This window comes from Electrophorus electricus, chromosome 17 (assembly GCF_013358815.1).
Source record: "Electrophorus electricus isolate fEleEle1 chromosome 17, fEleEle1.pri, whole genome shotgun sequence".
Taxonomy (NCBI): Eukaryota; Metazoa; Chordata; class Actinopteri; order Gymnotiformes; family Gymnotidae; genus Electrophorus; species Electrophorus electricus.
In genome coordinates, this window is record NC_049551.1 from 13,927,631 (window position 1) to 13,947,405 (window position 19,775).

A 19,775-nucleotide genomic window follows, 5' to 3' on the forward strand; every position below is an offset into this window, starting at 1 on the left:
TTAAATATGCTCTAGAAACAAAATGACTGTTGATGAAAAATTAAACAGTCTACAGGTGACAAAGTATTGAGCTGAGGCTCTAAACCATGGATAAAATATAGCATATATTATGGGATTGACAGAAGAATTGATTAATATAAGCCAGGTAAGAACAGTCCACAAGAGTGAGAAAGATGTTATGTTTTCAACTGTCAGAGAACATAAATAAAAAGGTATCCAGAGAGCAAGATAAACACAAACAACAATGCCCAGTGTTTTTGCTGCTTTAGAATTAGAAGACTTAGAAACTTTGGCTCTGTGTCTGTTTGAGGTAGCATTCAACATAGATCTCACAGCTTTAGCTTGACGTCGTACCAAAGTAAAAATGATTGAATACAAGATAAGTATAACAGAACATGGGCATATAAATGAAATCACAAGATCAGTGGTCACTAAGGAAGATTTTATAAATAAAATGCACTCTCCGTGGCATCTGCTCAAGATCTGTGATGGAAGCAGATGGTCATTAAAGTACAAATAGATGAGGATATACAAGAGAGAACAAGACCAGCCTAGAATTATGAATAAAGACATTTTACGAACTGTGACTTTAGTGGAATATAGCAGAGGATCACTGACTGCAATGTACCGATCAACTGCAATGAAAACCATATTGCACAGAGATGCTGACATTGAGATAAAATTGATTATTAGAACAATTGTACATGCCATTTTACCAAGATACCAACAGCTGTCTCTTAGTTGCATTGTATTCACAGGCATGAAAACAAGTCCCACGAGAAGATCGGCCACAGCCAGAGAGAGGATGAGTAGGTTGGTAGGGGTATGGAGCTGCTTGAAGTGAGAGATAGATAAGATCACAAGCAAGTTCAAAAACACAGTGCAAACAGATATACAAGACAGAAAACTAAACAAAAATATATTTCCAGGGCCTGTTCGGACCTCCTTTCTGCATGATGAGTTGTTGTCAGGAAAGCAGTACTCAACTGTCAAGTTTTGCTGATACTCTGTGATATTCATCTTGAGAATTTATAGATATGCCAGTTGGAGATGTTCATAATATGCTGTTCAACAGTGCTGATCTGCTGAATTTGACTTTGCAGATTGTGTATTTATATTGAAGTATGAATCCTCCTACTAACATATGAATGGCCACTTTTTACACAGCATCATTCACTTAATATTCAACAATGTCATTACAGGGGTGACCAGTAGCGGAGTGGAAATGTTTATAGTTAGAGTTCAAACATTTCACATCCATCACATTTTGTACACAAGGTTTTTTTTAGGTATTCCTTTGCCTTTAGCATACTACTAAATATTAAATAAATGCATACATATAATGCTCTTATTGTAACGAACCTGGTCATTTGTTCTACGACTGCTGGATTTTGAAAAAAAAATTTAATTTGATGAAGCTGAAAGTGGGAGCACTAATCTAGACTTTTATTTTGGGGAATAATAATAATAATAATACATTGTAATAATACATATTATTATTTACATCTTACATATACATATTATTTACATATTGCTTTTCACACAAAGGACATGAAGATGCTTACAATATTATCATTATTATTAGTTGCATTCATTTCGTACCTCTCTCAAACTCAAGGTCGCTTTACAAATATTGCTTTTTTTTCCTCTTTACACACACACACACCTGATGAGAAGCAGCAGCCACTTTGCACACAGTGTACTCTCTGTCAGAAACTACAGCCCCCTGGAGGACTGCACTGGGTGCAGGGAAAGGGAAGGAGGTTAAGACCAGTGCAGAGCACCAACCATCACTGGACAATAGTCTGTACAAAAAATGGAGGTTGTAGTCAGTCATGTTTCAACAGTTCAATTTCCCAATTAGAGTGAGTGGCATCCTTCACTCTCTGTGCTTGTGTGGTATCTTTTGCATAGTCAAGATAATTCCAACATGTAATCATCCTCTGAATCATTTTGTTGTCTATCATCTGCTTCTGATCACACTAATGACAAGTCCCCAAGTGAAGCAAGTGAATACTGATCACAATATATCTGTGCATGTAGACAATAGAAAAGCTCAATTTATAGCAAGTCAGCTACCTGGCTGGGAAACCTAACCAAACTAGATGTTATTAGAACAAAACCAATCTATACCAGCAATCTATTAAACTACCACAGTCATTTCTCAACCTCAGAATTCTTTTTATCTGTCACAAACCCCATGAATATACACTAGGTTAACAAGTTCCACCTAATACAAAATTATCACTCCACTTGCACTTGATAACAGAGTTATTGTAATGATTGCACACACAAACAAGGAAGAGGATCCGATCGCAAGAGGTTTTATTATTTAGATCAAACAGATCAGTGGGGTCAGGCAGGTAGTTAGCTTGTTTCAAGGTCGATAACATAGGACAGAGTCCAGGGGGTGTCCAGGGGTCAGAAAGAAGACAAGCTCTGAAACATAGGCAGGAGTCGAAAACCAGGAAGACAAAACCGTAACTGAACCGCTTGTTACGCAACATAAGGTTGGCAATACTTCACGACGTGAGTGTGAAGGAGGGGAGCTTAAGTAAGGGAGGAGTGATGAGGAGAAACAATGATCAGGTGTGTGCTAGCATTCAGGTGAACCAGATTAGAGGCATGTGTGGGAAGAGGTAGGCATGGCAGTGTGGGGTTGAGCATGATTCCTGGCGTTCATAACAGTTATTATGTACTGTATACACTTTGGTACTAAAGAAAAAAAAGTCACATTAAAATTCTCCCATTATTATGTATATACACTTCGATACTAAATAAAATAAGAATGTCATTAAAATATTCTTGTAATGGTAGAAAAGTGCAATTCTGAAGAGAAACACTAGAAGCATACTTGTTGTTTGCCATTATGCGAATGTGAAAAAGAAAGATAGACAAGGGAAAGATTATGAAGTTTTAATTGTTAGTAATAAAATGTTTAGAGAGCAAATGAAATTGAATTAGCAAAGGTGTAACATGGTCAGCCGATTTAGACCATGTAATGTCCATGGATTCGTGCTGCAGAAATGCCTACTAGGAATATTTTGACTAAGACTTCAGTAAAGTGTTGTGTTAAAACAGGTTGTAGTCTGGAAATATTTCATAAATAAAAAAAACACAATCAAGGAGACACAATTTATGACTAGAAAAACAAAGCGTACTGTCCAAAATAACACCAAGGCTGTAAACCTTTACGAAGACAGTTATAATAGCTCCAGCCATAGGGAATGTACAAATATAATTTTTTTTAAGTGTACATTTAGATCCCATAGGAAACAGCTCAGTTTTACTCCTATCGAATTTGAAATAATTGCTTGTTATCCATATATGTGTATCATGGAAATAAGATGTGTGAGTATTGAAAGAGAGAGTAGAAGTTGGCATATTGGACACACACAACTGCATATCATCAGCTTAGCAATGAAACCGATCGTCATAGATGCTGAAAAATATTGCCAAGAGGAAGAAGGTAAATGATGAATAATAGTGAGCCTAACACTGAACCCTGTGTAACACCACAATGAACCGTAGAGATTTCTGACCAATAATTCTGAATGTGTACAAACTGTGTCCTGTCTGCAAGATAGGAAGGAAACCACTGATGTACAGTGCCACAGAGTCCAATACTAGCCAACTGCTCCATAAGAAGCTGATATGATATTGTATCAAAGGCTACACTGAGCACACGTAAAGATTAAAATAGAAAGCACACCTGAATCAGCTGAAAGCTCGTCTGTATTTCAAAGCCCTTGTTTGTTAGCCTGTTTTGTGATTCTAGCCATTTGTTTTTCCTTACCTCCCTGTGTTTTTCCCTAGCTTCTTTGTTATAGACTGCTTCCTGTGTTTGCCTCCGTGTATTTTTTTTTTGTTCATGATGTATCCCTTTATGCTACGTATTGACTCAATGACCCTGGACTGCTCTGATGACTCTGAATCTGGATTTGCCCCTAATCCCCTAATAAAGTTCGCTCTTCTTTGCACATGTGTCTGCCTCCTTACTGCTCACCATTGCATCAAGAGCCAACTGCACAGGAATTGTGTTAATTTTGGAGTTGAGAAACTTCAAAAAAGCAGAATATTGTTCATTATAGAGGTTTGTATTGATATTTATTTCAGATGGTTTGAGTAAACGTTTCACTGTATAGAAAAGTGTCTTAGTATTCCATTCACCATTAATGCTAATAATGTGTGCATAATAAGATGTTTTTGCACAGAAAGAATATTTTGTAGTAAAGGATATGTTCAAAATACATTTGTTTATGAATAGAAAATCTGGGCTTGGTGTATACCCTCTAATGCCTCGATGTAATTCAGGTACCAAGGAGCACCATGGACAAATAAAAGAACCTGGAGGTTTTTTGGTTTTTTTTTGCAGGGGCTAGGATATCATGCGCAGAAGATAAACTATTATTGTAATAGTCTACTAAACCTGAAAGTGAAGCAATAGGGATAGGAACAGAGTTTGGAATAATTAAACTGTTGAGATCCTCAGGATTAACATATCAAATATTGTGTGATAACATCGTACTGTGCACCTTTGATTTAGCATACAATCATTTGGCAATAATAGTTTTATGGTAGATCAAAACATTGTTTTAAAATCTTTAGTAATCATTGTCAGTTTTACCAAAATGAACATTAAAATATCGCATTAAAATAACATTGGAAGACATTGTATCATATAAATACAAAGAGTTTAACAGCCAGAAGTTTGAAGACAGACTGGCTAAGTAAAGAGAGTGGCATTAATTTTATACTCTCACAATAAATCAACACAAGGCCACCTCCCCTACCTCAAGCACAAGGCTTGAAAATGTAAACAATTCCAGGTGGAACTGCTGTATTTAACTCTAGACAGTCATTCTGTGCGTGCCAGGTTTCCATAGGACACGACTAATCCAGACTACATTAATCAGATAAGCTTTGTTAGTGTTGGAACGGTTGTTGTAAAGGGCAAACTTATGATAACCTGGGTGCATACTCATAGCTGATTTAGCTAATGGAGTCGAGAGCACATCCCTCATACATTTTAAAACCAAAGCAAATGTACAATTCCAACTAGACATTTATTCCAGTATTCCAACCTGGCTGCCTCTGCCCCACTGAACGTGGACCCAGCAGCCCTTTTTTGGGGGGGGCTTTGCTTCCTTTTATCTGATTCCCTGCTTCTGGCACCAATTAGACCTGCACCTAAGAGGATGTGGCCACATGTTGCTCCCAGAATGGTGTCGGCATGCCCTGTTCCAAAGATGGTGAAGCTATACCTCTGGATCCACTGTCCACTCGACTTTGGTATGTGTAATTGCTGTCAATCATGAATTTTTGTCCAAAATAAATGTCGATCATCACTACGCTTGCATCGTTCTTCACCTCATTCAGTGTCACATAGATAAGCTGACAGCATAAGTTCATTGTATTGGTTAAACAACCATGTGATATTTAGTTCTTTATCTATATATTTTCATAGGTTTATTTCATTTTTCATCAAAATAAGTGTCGCATGTTGATTTAGTGCCATGTTGTCAACTGGAAATGTGTCATAATTTCCAAAATGAACCACTTAAGTTCCAGAAAATCAATAAAATTAGAAAAAGGTGACATATGTAAAAAGAGACAATATGATGAATATTATTTAAAATATGGGTTCACTTACATCAAATTATTTGGGGAAGTAGATTCTCCAGTTCAACAGACAACCAGTGGCTGAGTTCTGGTTGAATATTCAGCAAGATTATCCAGCCTTTACAAAACATGCAATCAGAAGCCTTTGCCATGTGGTTCATTATATGTATACAAAGTTGGATCCTCTGCACTGGTTGTTCTGAATCCACAGAACACATCAAAACTAGAGGTGGAGAACAACTTAAGACTGGCTGTTTGAAATATTAAACCTGATATCAGCAGATTGTGTTTAAAAAGCAGCCACATCCTTCACACCAAAATGAAAAACATTGTGTGTGTATGTGTGTGTGTGTGCGTGCACGTTTTGATTGATGTGTGTGTGTGTGTGCATTTTCACTGATGTGTGTGTGTGTGTGTGTGTGTGTGTGCGCGCACACGTTTTGATTGATGTGTGTGTGTGTGTGTGTGTGTGTGTGTGTGTGTGTGTGTACTGAGGAAAAATGGGTTGATTTGACTTGATTTTCTTTATACATATGCTGCAGTATTTTGTGTATTGAAAGGTTTTAGTCAAGGGGCACCAACTTCTCAAAACACTGACAAGGAGACCTCAGGAAGAACAAGTTTGAATACTCTACACTTTGCCCTTCAAATCTGATTATAACTTTAATGCAAAGTGTGAACAGTATTATAATTAAAAACAACATGGAATCAACATCTAACACTGGCTTCAAAAGAGCCAAAATGTCACAAGAATCTTTTGTTTAGAAGGTAAATCACAAGTTTCAAAACAGACTACCAATTTCTAAACAAAAAGACCATAAATAGAATTTTCCAATGACATTGGGATTGTATTGTGATACAGGCAAATTCGTGTTCTTTCCAAGACACACAAACAACCCGCTAAATGAATAACAAAACAAGCAAAATAAATAATAAAACAAAAAATAATAAAAAATAATTCTACAAGTAGCAATATACTTATCTGATAATCTAGAACATTAATATAAAAAATGATAAAGGATTCATAGAAGAATTAATGTATACAACCATCCAAATGCAGTCTACACCAATGTCTTAGAGGTCAAGTTGTTATCTGACAGATTAATAAAAATATGGGATCCAGCAATTAAAAGACCTTTTTCAAACTTAGCATACATATAACATCTATACTGTCTTATAGTGGGACCAGTTTTATATATTTGCGTAAGATAACTTTGACAAAAGGTATAAATATACTAGCTCCTGATATCTCCTTTATATATATATAATTCATGTGCATGACTATAATAGAATAAGATTTTAAAAATATACAAATTTAATACACAATTACAGAAGCCCATGCAATCATCATACTCATCTCTTCATCTTTTGTAATTTATATCATATGAAGCAGATTCAGTCTTTTGAGGAGAATAAAGTTTGAAATTAAATATGCTTTGAAAATTAATGGAATGTTGAAGGTGATAATTTAAAGAGTCTGCAAGTCACAATGTACTTAGCTGATGATCTAAACCATGGATAAAATATAGCATATATTAGAGGATTGACAGAGGAATTGATGGATATAAGCCAGGTAAGAACAGTCCACACCACTGACAAAGATGTCATGTTTTCAACAAACAGAGAACATAGACTAAAAGGTATCCAGAGAGCAAGATAAACACAAACAACAATGCCCAGTGTTTTTGCTGCTTTAGAATTAGAAGACTTAGAAACTTTGGCTCTGTGTCTGTTTGAGGTAGCATTCAACACGGATCTCACAGCTTTAGCTTGACGCCTTGCTAAAGTAAAAATGATTGAATACAAGATGAGTATAACTGAACATGGACATATAAACGAAATCACAAGATCAATGATCACCAAGGAAGATTTTACGATTAAAATGCACTCTCCGTGACATCTGCTCAAGATCTGAGATGGAAGGAGATGGTCATTAAAGTACAAATAGACAAGGACATACAAAAGAGAAAAAGACCAGCCTAGAATTATGCATAAAGACATTTTAGAAACTGTGACTTTAGTGGAATATAGCAGAGGGTCACTGACTGCAATGTACCTATCAACTGCAATTAAAACCATATTACACACAGATGCTGAAGCTGAGATACAATTGATTACTAGAAAAATGATACATGCCATTTTACCAAGATACCAACAGCTGTCTCTTAGTTGCATTGTATTTACAGGCATGAAAACAAGTCCCATGAGAAGATCAGCCACAGCCAGAGAGAGGATGAGTAGGTTAGTTGGAGTGTGGAGCTGCTTGAAGTGAGAGATGGACAAGATCACAAGCAAGTTCAAAAATACATTGCATATAATGATACAAGACAGAAAAATAAACAAAATTATATTTCCAGGGCCTGTTCGGACCTCCTTTCTGCATGATGAGTTGTTGTCAGGAAAGCAGTACTCAACTGTCATGTTTTGTTGATCCTCTGTGATATTCATCTTAAGTATTTACAGATATGCAAGTTGGAGCTGTTTATAATATGCTGTTCAGCAGTACTGGACTGATGAATTTGTCTTTGCAGATTGTGTATTTATATTGAAGTATGAATCCTCCTACTAACATATGAATGGCCACTTTTTACACAGCATCATTCACTTAATATTCAACAATGTCATTACAGGGGTGACCAGTAGAGGAGTGAACGTGTTTCCAGTTAGTGTTAACAGCTAAATCTCTCACATTTTGCACACAATGTGTTTTTGAGGTATTCCTTTGCTTTTAACACATACTACTTATTAAATAAATAAGCTCCAGTTTTCTCAGCTTTGTGAACTTTTATTTGGATCGTAAAAGTAACTTTAGTAGTATAGCAGCTCCTCTTACTGCCCTCCTCAAAGGAGCTGTGACAAAGATACGCTGGAACCAAGAGGCAGATCAAGCATTCAATCAATTCAAATGATTAAAAGGGGCTTTCACCACTGCTCGTCTTCTTAAACAACCTGATCTTTCCATCCCATTTGTGGTAGAAGTAGAAACCTCCAACATAGGAGTAGGAGCCATTTTGTCACAAAGGAAGGACAATTCCAACAGACCATTTTTAGCGTACTTTTTCCGTAAACTGGCCCCGGCCATGCAGAACTATGAGATAGGAAAATGTGAGCTATTAGCCATAAAATTGGCTTTGGCAGAATGGAGGCACTGGTTGGAAGGGGACAACTAGCCCTTCACATTTATTACCTACTATTATATTTGGAGTATATGCATTCTGCTAAACAATAAACCCTCGACAAGCCTGTTATTCATTATTCTTCTCACAATTTCAATTCAAGATCCTGTATTGCCCAGGTTCCCACAATACAAAAGCAGATGCCCTGTCCCACTTTCACCTAGGGTACACTGAGGAGGATCACAACACTCAGGAAACCATCCCTCCTACATGGGTGTATATAGCATCTATAAGATGGGAGATTGATGAGGAAATCGAGCAACCAACAAAAGAAACTTGATACTTGAAACTTGATAACAGAGTTATTGTAATGATTGCACACACAAACAAGGAAGAGGATCCAATCGCAGGAGGTTTTATTATTTAGATCAAACAGATCAATGGGGTCAGGCAGGTAGTTAGGTTGTTTCAAGGTCGATAACATAGGACAGAGTCCAGGGGTCAGAAAGAAGACAAGCTCTGAAACACAGGCAGGAGTCGAAAACCAGGAAGACAAAACCGTAACTGAACCGCTTGTTACGCAACATAAGGTTGGCAATACTTCACGACGTGAGTGTGAAGGAGGGGAGCTTAAGTAAGGGAGGAGTGATGAGGAGAAACAATGATCAGGTGTGTGCTAGCATTCAGGTGAACCAGATTAGAGGAATGTGTGGGAAGAGGTAGGCATGGCAGTGTGGGGTTGAACATGATTCCTGGTGTTCATAACAGTTATTATGTACTGTGTACACTTTGGTACTAAAGAAAAAAAAAGTCACATTAAAATTCTCCAATTATTATGTATATACACTTCGATACTAAATAAAATAAGAATGTCATTAACATATTCTTGTAATGGTAGGAAAGTGCAATTCTGAAGAGAAACACTACAAGCATACTTGTTGTTTGCCATTATGCGAATGTGAGAAAGAAAGATAGACAAGGGAAATATTATGAAGTTTTAATTGTTAGTAATAAAATGTTTACATTAAGCCATTGTGATTACAGAGAGCCAATAAAATTGAATTAGCAAAGGTGTAACATGGTCAGCCGATTTAGACCATGTAATGTCCATGGATTCGTGCTGCAGAAATGCCTACTAGGATTATTTTGACTAACACTTCAGTAATGTGTTGTGTTAAAACAGGTCGTAGTCTGGAAATATTTCATAAATAAAAAAAACACAATCAAGAAGACACAATTTATGCCTAGAAAAACAGAGCGTACTGTCCAAAATAACACCAAGGCTGTAAACCTTTACGAAGACAGTTATAATAGCTCCAGCCATAGGGAATGTACAAATATAATTTTTTTTAAGTGTAGATTTAAATCCCATAGGAAACAGCTCAGTTTTACTCCTATCAAATTTGAAATAATTGCTTTTTATCCATATATGTGTATCATGGAAATAAGATGTGTGAGTATTGAAAGAGAGAGTAGAAGTTGGCATATTGGACACACACAGCTGCATATCATCAGCATAACAATGAAACCGATCATCATAGATGCTGAAAATTATTGCCAAGAGGCAGAAGGTAAATGATGAATAATAGTGAGCCTAACACTGAACCCTGTGTAACAGCACAATGAACCATAGAGATTTCTGACCATTAATTCTGAATCTGTACCAACTGTGTCCTGTCTGCAAGATAGGAAGCAAACCACTGATGTTCAGTGCCACAGAGTCCAATACTAGCCAACTGCTCCATAAGAAGCTGATATGATATTGTATCAAAGGCTACACTGAGCACAAGTAAAAATTAAAATAGAAAGCACACCTGAATCAGCTGCACAGAGAAGATCAGTGGTGAGCTTAACCATAGCCATTTCTGTACTATGTTTGGGATTTAAAATTCTAATTTCAGAATTGGTCTGATTATAGCAACTTTAAGTGAAAAGTACTAATGATCTATACTAATGATCTTTATGAGAACTTTAATTACTGATTATTATCAAATAAATAATTGAAGGCAAACATGTTTTAACTACCGTTGTAGTAATACAATCTATATGACATACAAAGATATTGGATTTAGTTATAAATTAAAAATTTCTATTTTCAGTTAGAAGACAGAAGTCACATTAATCAGTGGCTGGGGAAAATTTGATAGTGCTTACTGGTGATAAATCTGTCTGTGAAATATTATCAAGTGTCACAGTTAGTCCCTCCCATCTTACATGTTCCATGGTTTCCTTGTCTTGTGTGTTTTTGTTTCCATTCCTTAGTTTTCTTTTCTCTACCCCTCATTTGGTTTTCCGCACCCATCATTACATTCATCTGTTCCTCCTTCCTAGTCTTGTTAAGTTAATGTATTAAACCCTGTCTTGTTCCCGTTTTCTTGGCTGTTCATGGTTTGGCTGTTTGAATGTTTGGTTGTTTGTTTGAAAGTTTTTGAAAGCTCGTCTGTATTTCAAAGCCCGTGTTTGTTAGCCTGTTTTGTGATTCTAGCCATTTGTTTTTCCTTACCTCCCTGTGTTTTTCCCTAGCTTCTTTGTTATAGCCTGCTTCCTGTGTTTGCCTCCGTGTATTTTTTTTTTGTTCATGATGTATCCCTTTATGCTACGTATTGACTCAATGACCCTGGACTGCTCTGATGACTCTGAATCTGGATTTGCCCCTAATCCCCTAATAAAGTTCGCTCTTCTTTGCACATGTGTCTGCCTCCTTACTGCTCACCCTTGCATCAAGAGCCAAATGCACAGGAATTGTGCTAATTTTGGAGTTGAGAAACTTCAAAAAAGCAGAATATTGTTCATTAGAGAGGTTAGTATTGATATTTATTTCAGATGGTTTGAGTAAACTTTTCACTGTATAGAAAAGTGTCTTAGTATTCCATTCACCATTAATGCTAATAATGTGTGCATAATAAGATGTTTTTGCACAGAAAGAATATTTTGTAGTAAAGGATATGATCAAAATACTTTTGTTTATGAATAGAAAATCTGGGCTTGGTGTATACCCTCTAATGCCTCGATGTAATTCAGGTACCAAGGAGCACCATGGACAAATAAAACAACGTGTTTTTTTTTTTTTTTTTGCAGGGGCTAGGATATCATGCACAGAAGATAAACTATTATTGTAATAGTCTACTAAACCTGAAAGTGAAGCAATAGGGATAGGAACAGAGTTTGGAATAATTAAACTGTTGAGATCCTCAGGATTAACATATCAAATATTGTGCGATAACATCGTACTGTGCACCTTTGATTTAGCATACAATCACTTGGCAATAATAGTTTTATGGTAGATCAAAACATTGTTTTAAAATCTTTAGTAATCATTGTCAGTTTTACCAAAATGAACATTAAAATATCACATTAAAATAACATTGGAAGACATTGTATCATATAAAGACAAAGAGTTTAACAGCCAGAAGTTTGAAGGCAGACTGGCTAAGTAAAGAAAGTGGCATTAATTTTATACTCTCACAATAAATCAACACAAGGCCACCTCCCCTACCTCAAGCACAAGGCTTGAAAATGTAAACAATTCCACATGGAACTGCTGTATTTAACTCTAGACAGAGTTCCAGTATTCCTACCTGGCTGCCTCTGCCCCACTGAACGTGGACCCAGCAGCCCTTTTTTGTGGGGCCTTTGCTTCCTTTTATCTGATTTCCTGCTTCTGGCACCAATTAGACCTGCACCTAAGAGGATGTTGCCACACGTTGCTCCCAGGAGGGTGTCGGCGTGCCCTGTTCCAAAGATGGTGACGCTATACCTCTGGATCCACTGTCGATTCGACTTTGGTATGTGTAATTGCTGTCAATCATGAATTTTTGTCCAAAATAAATGTCGATCATCAATACGGTTGCATCGTTCTTCACCTCACTCAGTGTCACATAGATAAGCTGACAGCATAAGTTCATTGTATTGGTTAACCAACCATGTGATATTTAGTTCTTTATCTATATATTTTCATAGGTTTATTTCATTTTTCGTCAAAATAAGTGTCGCATGTTGATTTAGTGTCATGTTGTCAACTGGCAATGTGTCAAAATTTCCAAAATGAACCACTTAAGTTCCAGAAAATCAATAAAATTCGAAAAAGACAACACATATGAAAAAGAGACAATATGATGAATATTATTTAAAATATGGGTTCACTTACATCTAATTATTTGGGGAAGTAAAGCCGCAGTGTATAATCTGTGCTAATGACAGCTTGAAAGCAGCAAAACTAAAGCAACATTTAGACAATAAACAAGAAAAAGATTCATCAGTTCAACAGGCAACCAGTGGCTGAGTTCTGGTTGAACATTCAGCAAGATTATCCAGCCTTTACAAAACATGCAATCAGAGGCCTTTTGCCATGTGGTTCATTATATGTATACAAAGTTGGATCCTCTGCACTGGTTGTTCTGAAGCCAAAGAACACATCAAAACTAGATGTGGAGAACAAAAAAAGCAGCCACATCCTTCACACCAAAATGAAAAACATTGTGTGTGTATGTGTGTGTGTGTGCACGCACGTTTTGATTGATGTGTGTGTGTGTGTGTGTGTGTGTGTGTGTGTGTGTGTGTGTGTGTATGTGTGCGCGCGCACGTTTTGATTGATGTGTGTGTGGGTGTGTGTGTGTGTGTGTGTGTGTGTGTGTGTGTGTGTGTGTGTGTGCGCGCACACGTTTTGATTGATGTGTGTGTGTGTGTGTGTGTGTGTGTGTGTGTGTGTGTGTGTGTTTTTGTGTGTGTGTGGGTGTACTGAGGAAAAATGGTATGATTTGACCTGATTTTCTTTATACATATGCTGCAGTATTTTGTGTATTGAAAGGTTTTTGTCAAGGGGGGCCAACTTCTCATAACACTGACACGGAGACCTCAGGAAGAACAAGTTTGAATACTCTACACTTTGCCCTTCACATCTGATTATAATTTTACTGCAAAGTGTGAACAGTATTATAATTAAAAACAACATGGAATCAATATCTAACACTGGCTTCAAAAGAGCCAAAATGTCACAAGAATCTTTTGTTTAGAAGGTAAATCACAAGATTCAAAACAGACTACCAATTTCTAAAAAAAAAAAAGACCATAAATAGAATTTTCCAATGATATTGGGATTGTATTGTGATGCAGGCAAATTCGTGTTCTTTACAAGACACACCAACAACCCGCTAAATGAATAACAAAACAAGCAAAATAAATAATAAAACAAAAAAATAATAAAAAGTGAAAGATTTTTTTTGAGCAAGGACAGAGATAACATGAAGTTGTCTTAGTGTTCCACCTCTGGCAGGATAAGTCTGAAATTAAAATGCCCTGGAAACAAATTTCATTTTACAGATAAAGACTACAAAATTCTACAAGTAGCAATATACTTAGCTGATAATCTAGAACATTAATAAAAAAATGATAAAGGATTCATAGAAGAATTAATGTATACAACCATCCAACTGCAGTTTACACCAATGTCTTAGAGTTCAAGTTGTTATCTGACAGATTAATAAAAATATGGGATCCAGCAATTAAAAGACCTTTTTCAAACAGCATACATGCACACATATAACATGTATACTCTCTTATAGTGGGACCAGTTTTATATATGTTCTTAAGATAACTTTGACAAAAGGTATAAATATCCTAGCTCCTGATATCTGCTTTTTATAAATATATATATATATATATATATATATATATATATATATATATATATATATATATATATAATTCATGTGCATGACTATAATAGAATAAGATTTGAAAAAAATACAAATTTTAAACACAATTACAGAAGCCCATCCAGTCATCATACTCATCTCTTCAGTTTTTGTAATTTATATCATATGAAGCAGATTCAGTCATTTGAGGAGAATAAAGTTTTTTAAATATGCTTTGAAAATTAATGGAATGTTGAAGGTGATCATTTAAACAGTCTACAAGTCACAATGTACTTAGCTGTTGCTCTAAACCATGGATAAAATATAGCATATATTAGAGGATTGACAGAGGAATTGATGGATATATGCCAGGTAAGAACAGTTGACACCAGTGAAAAAGATGTCATGTTTTCAGCAAACAGAGAACATAGACTAAAAGGTATCCAGAGAGCAAGATAAACACAAACAACGATGCCAAGTGTTTTTGCTGCTTTAGAATTAGAAGACTTAGAAACTTTGGCTCTGTGTCTGTTTGAGGTAGCATTCAACATAGATCTCACAGCTTTAGCTTGACGTCTTGCCAAAGTAAAAATGATTGAATACAAGATGAGTATAACTGAACATGGGCATATAAATGAAATCACAAGATCAGTGGTCACTAAGGAAGATTTTATAAATAAAATGCACTCTCCGTGGCATCTGCTCAAGATCTGTGATGGAAGGAGATGGTCATTAAAGTACAAAAAGATGAGGATATACAAGAGACTAAAAGACCAGCCTAGAATTATTAATAAAGACATTTTATGAACTGTGACTTTAGTGGAATATAGCAGAGGATCACTGACTGCAATGTACCGATCAACCGCAATGAAAACCATATTACACACAGATGCTGACATTGAGATATAATTGATTATTAGAACAATTGTACATGCCATTTTACCAAGATACCAGCAGCTGTCTCTTAGTTGCATTGTATTCACAGGCATGAAAACAAGTCCCACGAGAAGATCGGCCACAGCCAGAGAGAGGATGAGTAGGTTGGTAGGGGTATGGAGCTGCTTGAAGTGAGAGATAGATAAGATCACAAGCAAGTTCAAAAACACAGTGCAAACAGATATACAAGACAGAAAACTAAACAAAAATATATTTCCAGGGCCTGTTCGGACCTCCTTTCTGCATGATGAGTTGTTGTCAGGAAAGCAGTACTCAACTGTCATGTTTTGCTGATACTCTGTGATATTCATCTTAAGTATTTACAGATAGGCCAGTTGAAGCTGATCATAATATGCTGTTCAGCAGTACTGAACTGATGAATTTGTCTTTGCAGATTGTGCATTTATATTGAAGTATGAATCCTCCTACTAACATATGAACGGCCACTTTTTACCCAGCATCATTCACTTAATATTCATCAATGTCATTACATGGGTGACCAGTAGAGGAGTGAAAGTGTTTACAGTTAGAGTTAACAGTTAGAGTTAACAGTCAGTGTTCAAGCACAATTTACATCTATCAGGTTTTCTACAGAAGGTGTTTTTTGTAGTATACTTTGCCTTTAACACATACTAAATATTAAATAAATGCATAGATAATGTTTTAATGTAATGTAATGTTTTATTATTGTAACAAACCTGGTCATCTGTCCTGCGACTGCTGGATCTTTAAGAAAAAACTAAATTTGACAAATCTGAAAGAGGCAGAGCTAATCCATTCTGTTCCCCTGCCACATGTGCTTTATGATAGCGGTTCTATAAAGGGCTTCAGGGAAAATTATTCATTTTCAAGGTTTTTTGTCAATATCAGAGATGATGGAACAGAAACTATGGCAATTCAGCATCATACACTACAATTTTCCCACTTAGACTGACTTCAAGTGAAGCAAGTGAATACTGCTCACATTATGTCTGTGCATCTAGGCATTATAAAGACATACTCACATAATTTACAGCATGACAGCTCACTGGGAAACCAGGTTTAATGTTAATCCAGATGTTATTATAACAAAACCAATATATATATATCAGCAAGACAATAAACTACAACAGCCATATTTCAACCTCAGTATTGTCTTTATCTGTCACATAAACCACATGAACATATGTTAACAAGTTCCTCCTTATACAAATCCTCCTTGCCACTTGAACTTGATAAAAGAGTTATTATGTACTGTATACACTTTGTACTAAAAAAAATAAGAATGTCACATTAAAATTCTCTTGTAAGGGTATGAAAGTGTAAGTGCAATTCTCAAGTAAACCACTAGAGTCATACTTGTAAGGAGCTGATAGTGCAGTCTCATACATAAAATATGTAGTTATTGATGATTCAGAAAACCTAATTTAAAAATGATGTTAACAAACATTTTCCTCCAGGGTGAGTGGCACCCTAGCGCCCTCTATTGGCCAGCTGTCACTACCTTTTGGTGTTGAGTGTCGGAAAAGCCGCAATTGCTGCCATATTGTCAGATTGGCGATATACCTGTCTGTGACCCAAGTGGAAGCCCAGATTCCATTACTCCTCCCACCCAATGGCGTGTTGGAGCAATTTCACAAAACACTTAAGTCAATGATTCATAAGTACTGTTTTGAGTCAGGTCATGATTGGACCAAAGCAATTCCAATGGTACTTTTTGCTGTTAGAGAGACATTTCAGGTGTCACTAGGTTTTAGTCCAGTACAACTTGTTTTCAGACACTCTGTAAGATGTCCTTTAAAATGATTGAAAAATAGATGGCTGTCATCACATTTTGCACACAATGTGTTTTTGAGTGTTATTCTGTTACACCCTCTTGTTAGTATCTTTGACTGTTATTGCCTTCACCTGTATCTTGTTAGTACCCGTTAGTCTTTGTAAACCCTGTGTTTGTACGTAGTCTTTAGGAAGTCTCGTCATCTTGTGGTACATTTCTGAATAGAAATGTTATCATGTTGTTTTTATCGTGTCTGTTTCTCTGGTTATTTAGATTACGCTCTTTGCCTGTCTGTTCTGGTTTGCCTTACGACTGTGGATTACCCTTGTTCACACACATTCCTTTCCCCATAGGGCTACACCTGCTCCTGCTGCCCCATTGTTTCCTCCTTCTCCTTTGCCTGGTTTTGTTTTTGCCCCCGTTGTATTGACTGTCCCTGTGCCAGTTTCTGTGCCCATTCCAGTTCCTCTTTCTCCCTTGGTTTCTGTCCCTGTGCCCATCCGTGTGACCCTTCCGGGGCCCGTGTCTGTTCTTATTCCCGTCCCTTTGTACCTGGACTGGTCTATGTTGCGTTTTTGTTTTCCTCTTCCTTTTGTGCCTATGGTCATCACTTATCGCTTGTCGTCTTTTGTTGTGTCTCCTCGTCCTCCCTCCTGGACTTTTGTCATCCTCAGTCTGTTTCTGTTGTGGGTTCTGTTCGAGCTTCCATGTCCATTCCTGGGTCTTGTTCTGTTGCATCTGCTCCTGTTCCCACGGTTTTTGTGTCTGTTACCGCGTCAATCCCTGTTTTTTTTTCTGCTGTGTCTGCTCTTGTTGCCCCAGTTCCTGTGTCTGTTCCCACATCTGTTGCCCCAGTTCCTGTGTCTGTTCCCACATCTGTTGCCCCAGTTCCTGTGTCTGTTCCCACATCTGTTGCCCCAGTTCCTGTGTCTGTTCCCACATCTGTTGCCTCAGTTCCTGTGTCTGATCCCACATCTGTTGCCCCAGTTCCTGTGTCTGTTCCCACATCTGTTGCACCAGTTCCTGTGTCTGTTCCCACATCTGTTGCCCCAGTTCCTGTGTCTGTTCCCACATCTGTTGCCCCAGTTCCTGCGTCTGTTCCTTGTTTTTGTGGTGTTCCTATTGTGTCTCTGCTTTCTGTGTCTTCTGTCTCTTCTGCCCCAGTTCCTGTGTCTGCCTGTGTCCTTCCTGCTCCTGTTTTTGCCCCCCCCAAGTCTACTCCTGTTTCTGCTTCTTGTCTTGCCTGTTCTGTTCATGTCAGTGTCTTGTCCTATTCCTTTTTTTGTTTTTGGTTGTTCTTGTTTTTGTGCGCCACGGTGCTGTGCGCTTTGGAGGCGGGGTATTATCACGATTGGTCACCCTCTAGTATCCATGTTTCCATGGTTTCCCTGTCTTGTGTCTTTGTTTGCATTACTTTCTTCCTTTGACCCTGGACTGTTACAACGATACTGACTCTGGACTTGCCCATAATAAATTTCGCTCTTCTCAGCACGTGTCTGTCTCCTTAGCGCTCACCATTTAGAAAGAACAATTACTGTTCATGAAGCAAGTTCAGAAAGATAGTGATCTACATAATCACTGAATCTGTGCAGTGAATATTGTCTATGCTGAATAAGCAACAAAGAAAAAAGATTCTAATTCTTTAAATTAATGCTCTTACTGGATCTTTTTGGAACAACATTAATCATTTCCTGTACTCACTGCAACATAATGTATTTAGTATACCCACATTATACAGAGGCAAGGTAAGTCCATACTATCCTAAATATTGCATATAATCATTAAAGAGTTCAGTATAGTGAGATAATATTAATATATATAGGCCTATTAGTCAAATAATCATATTGGATTTTAAAACTAATTTGTATTTCCTGAAGGAAATACGTAGGTCTTGAAAGAGGTGAACGTGTGTGTGTGTGTGTGTGTGTGTGTGTGTGTGTGTGTGTGTGTGTGTGTGTGTGTGTGTGTGTGTGTGTTTTGAGCATGTGTGTGGTTGCTATGTTGTTGCACACACTTTTTTTAAGGAAATCCTACCTGAGGTTATTGAACCCTTACTAAATTTAATAAACTCATCCACGAACATTGGCTACATAACTAATTCATTCAAATTAGCAGTAACCATGTCTCAAAAAAATCTAAACTCTACCCATGTCAGCTGTCAAACTACAAGCTGATCTAAAACCTTCCATTTATTTTCAAGATCCTAGAAAAAAAAGCTGTAGCACAGCAGCTAAGCTCATACCTGAATTAGAACCAGATACCTGAAGTCTTTCAGTCAGGGTTTAGACCTGACTGAATTGTATGTTATGACCCTGTCTAGGCGGTGAGGTTGCAACAGCAGTGTGAAAATACTGGTAGCAGGATGGTATGTGGAATGATTAAATCACTGGACTGAACTGGCAGACAAGGTGAAATGTTGTATATTTTAAATGGTGAACACACACACACACACACACACACACACACACACACACACACACACAAATACACACGCAAACACTGAATAATGTCAGGGGTGGCTAATTGCCAACATAACAAACCAAACCCACACTACCAAAAGAAACACCACAACTAACTACATTTTGCAGGAAAAAAAATGAAATACAATTCTACACTAACTCCCTGACAATAAACAGACAATAACCCAAATGCAAAAACAAACAGGCACCACTCCCTACAATCAGTAACTATACATATAAACATACAGAAAAA

At 37.0% G+C, this 19,775-nt stretch overlaps 3 protein-coding genes across 3 annotated transcripts; all 3 read right to left on the reverse strand.

The window, feature by feature from the left end:
• LOC113568683 (trace amine-associated receptor 6-like) lies at window positions 1-1,020 on the reverse strand. The gene has a single exon (XM_026996861.2). The coding sequence runs from the start codon at window positions 1,018-1,020 to the stop codon at window positions 1-3; it is 1,020 nt and encodes a 339-aa protein (XP_026852662.2).
• A 6,045-nt stretch (window positions 1,021-7,065) lies between these two features.
• On the reverse strand, window positions 7,066-8,070 carry LOC118242870 (trace amine-associated receptor 6-like). Its single transcript, XM_035535809.1, has one exon. It carries the CDS (start codon window positions 8,068-8,070, stop codon window positions 7,066-7,068), a length of 1,005 nt encoding a protein of 334 aa, XP_035391702.1.
• Window positions 8,071-14,634: 6,564 nt separating this feature from the next.
• On the reverse strand, window positions 14,635-15,618 carry LOC118242880 (trace amine-associated receptor 6-like). The gene has a single exon (XM_035535883.1). It carries the CDS (start codon window positions 15,616-15,618, stop codon window positions 14,635-14,637), a length of 984 nt encoding a protein of 327 aa, XP_035391776.1.
• Between the last annotated feature and the right edge of the window lie 4,157 nt (window positions 15,619-19,775).

What these genes read in the sequence shown, in the direction of transcription:
- LOC113568683 (XM_026996861.2), bottom strand. Translation starts at nt 1,020, where the DNA reads ATGAATATCACAGAGTATCAGCAAAACTTGACAGTTGAGTACTGCTTT.
- LOC118242870 (XM_035535809.1), bottom strand. Translation starts at nt 8,070, where the DNA reads ATGAATATCACAGAGGATCAACAAAACATGACAGTTGAGTACTGCTTT.
- LOC118242880 (XM_035535883.1), bottom strand. Translation starts at nt 15,618, where the DNA reads ATGAATATCACAGAGTATCAGCAAAACATGACAGTTGAGTACTGCTTT.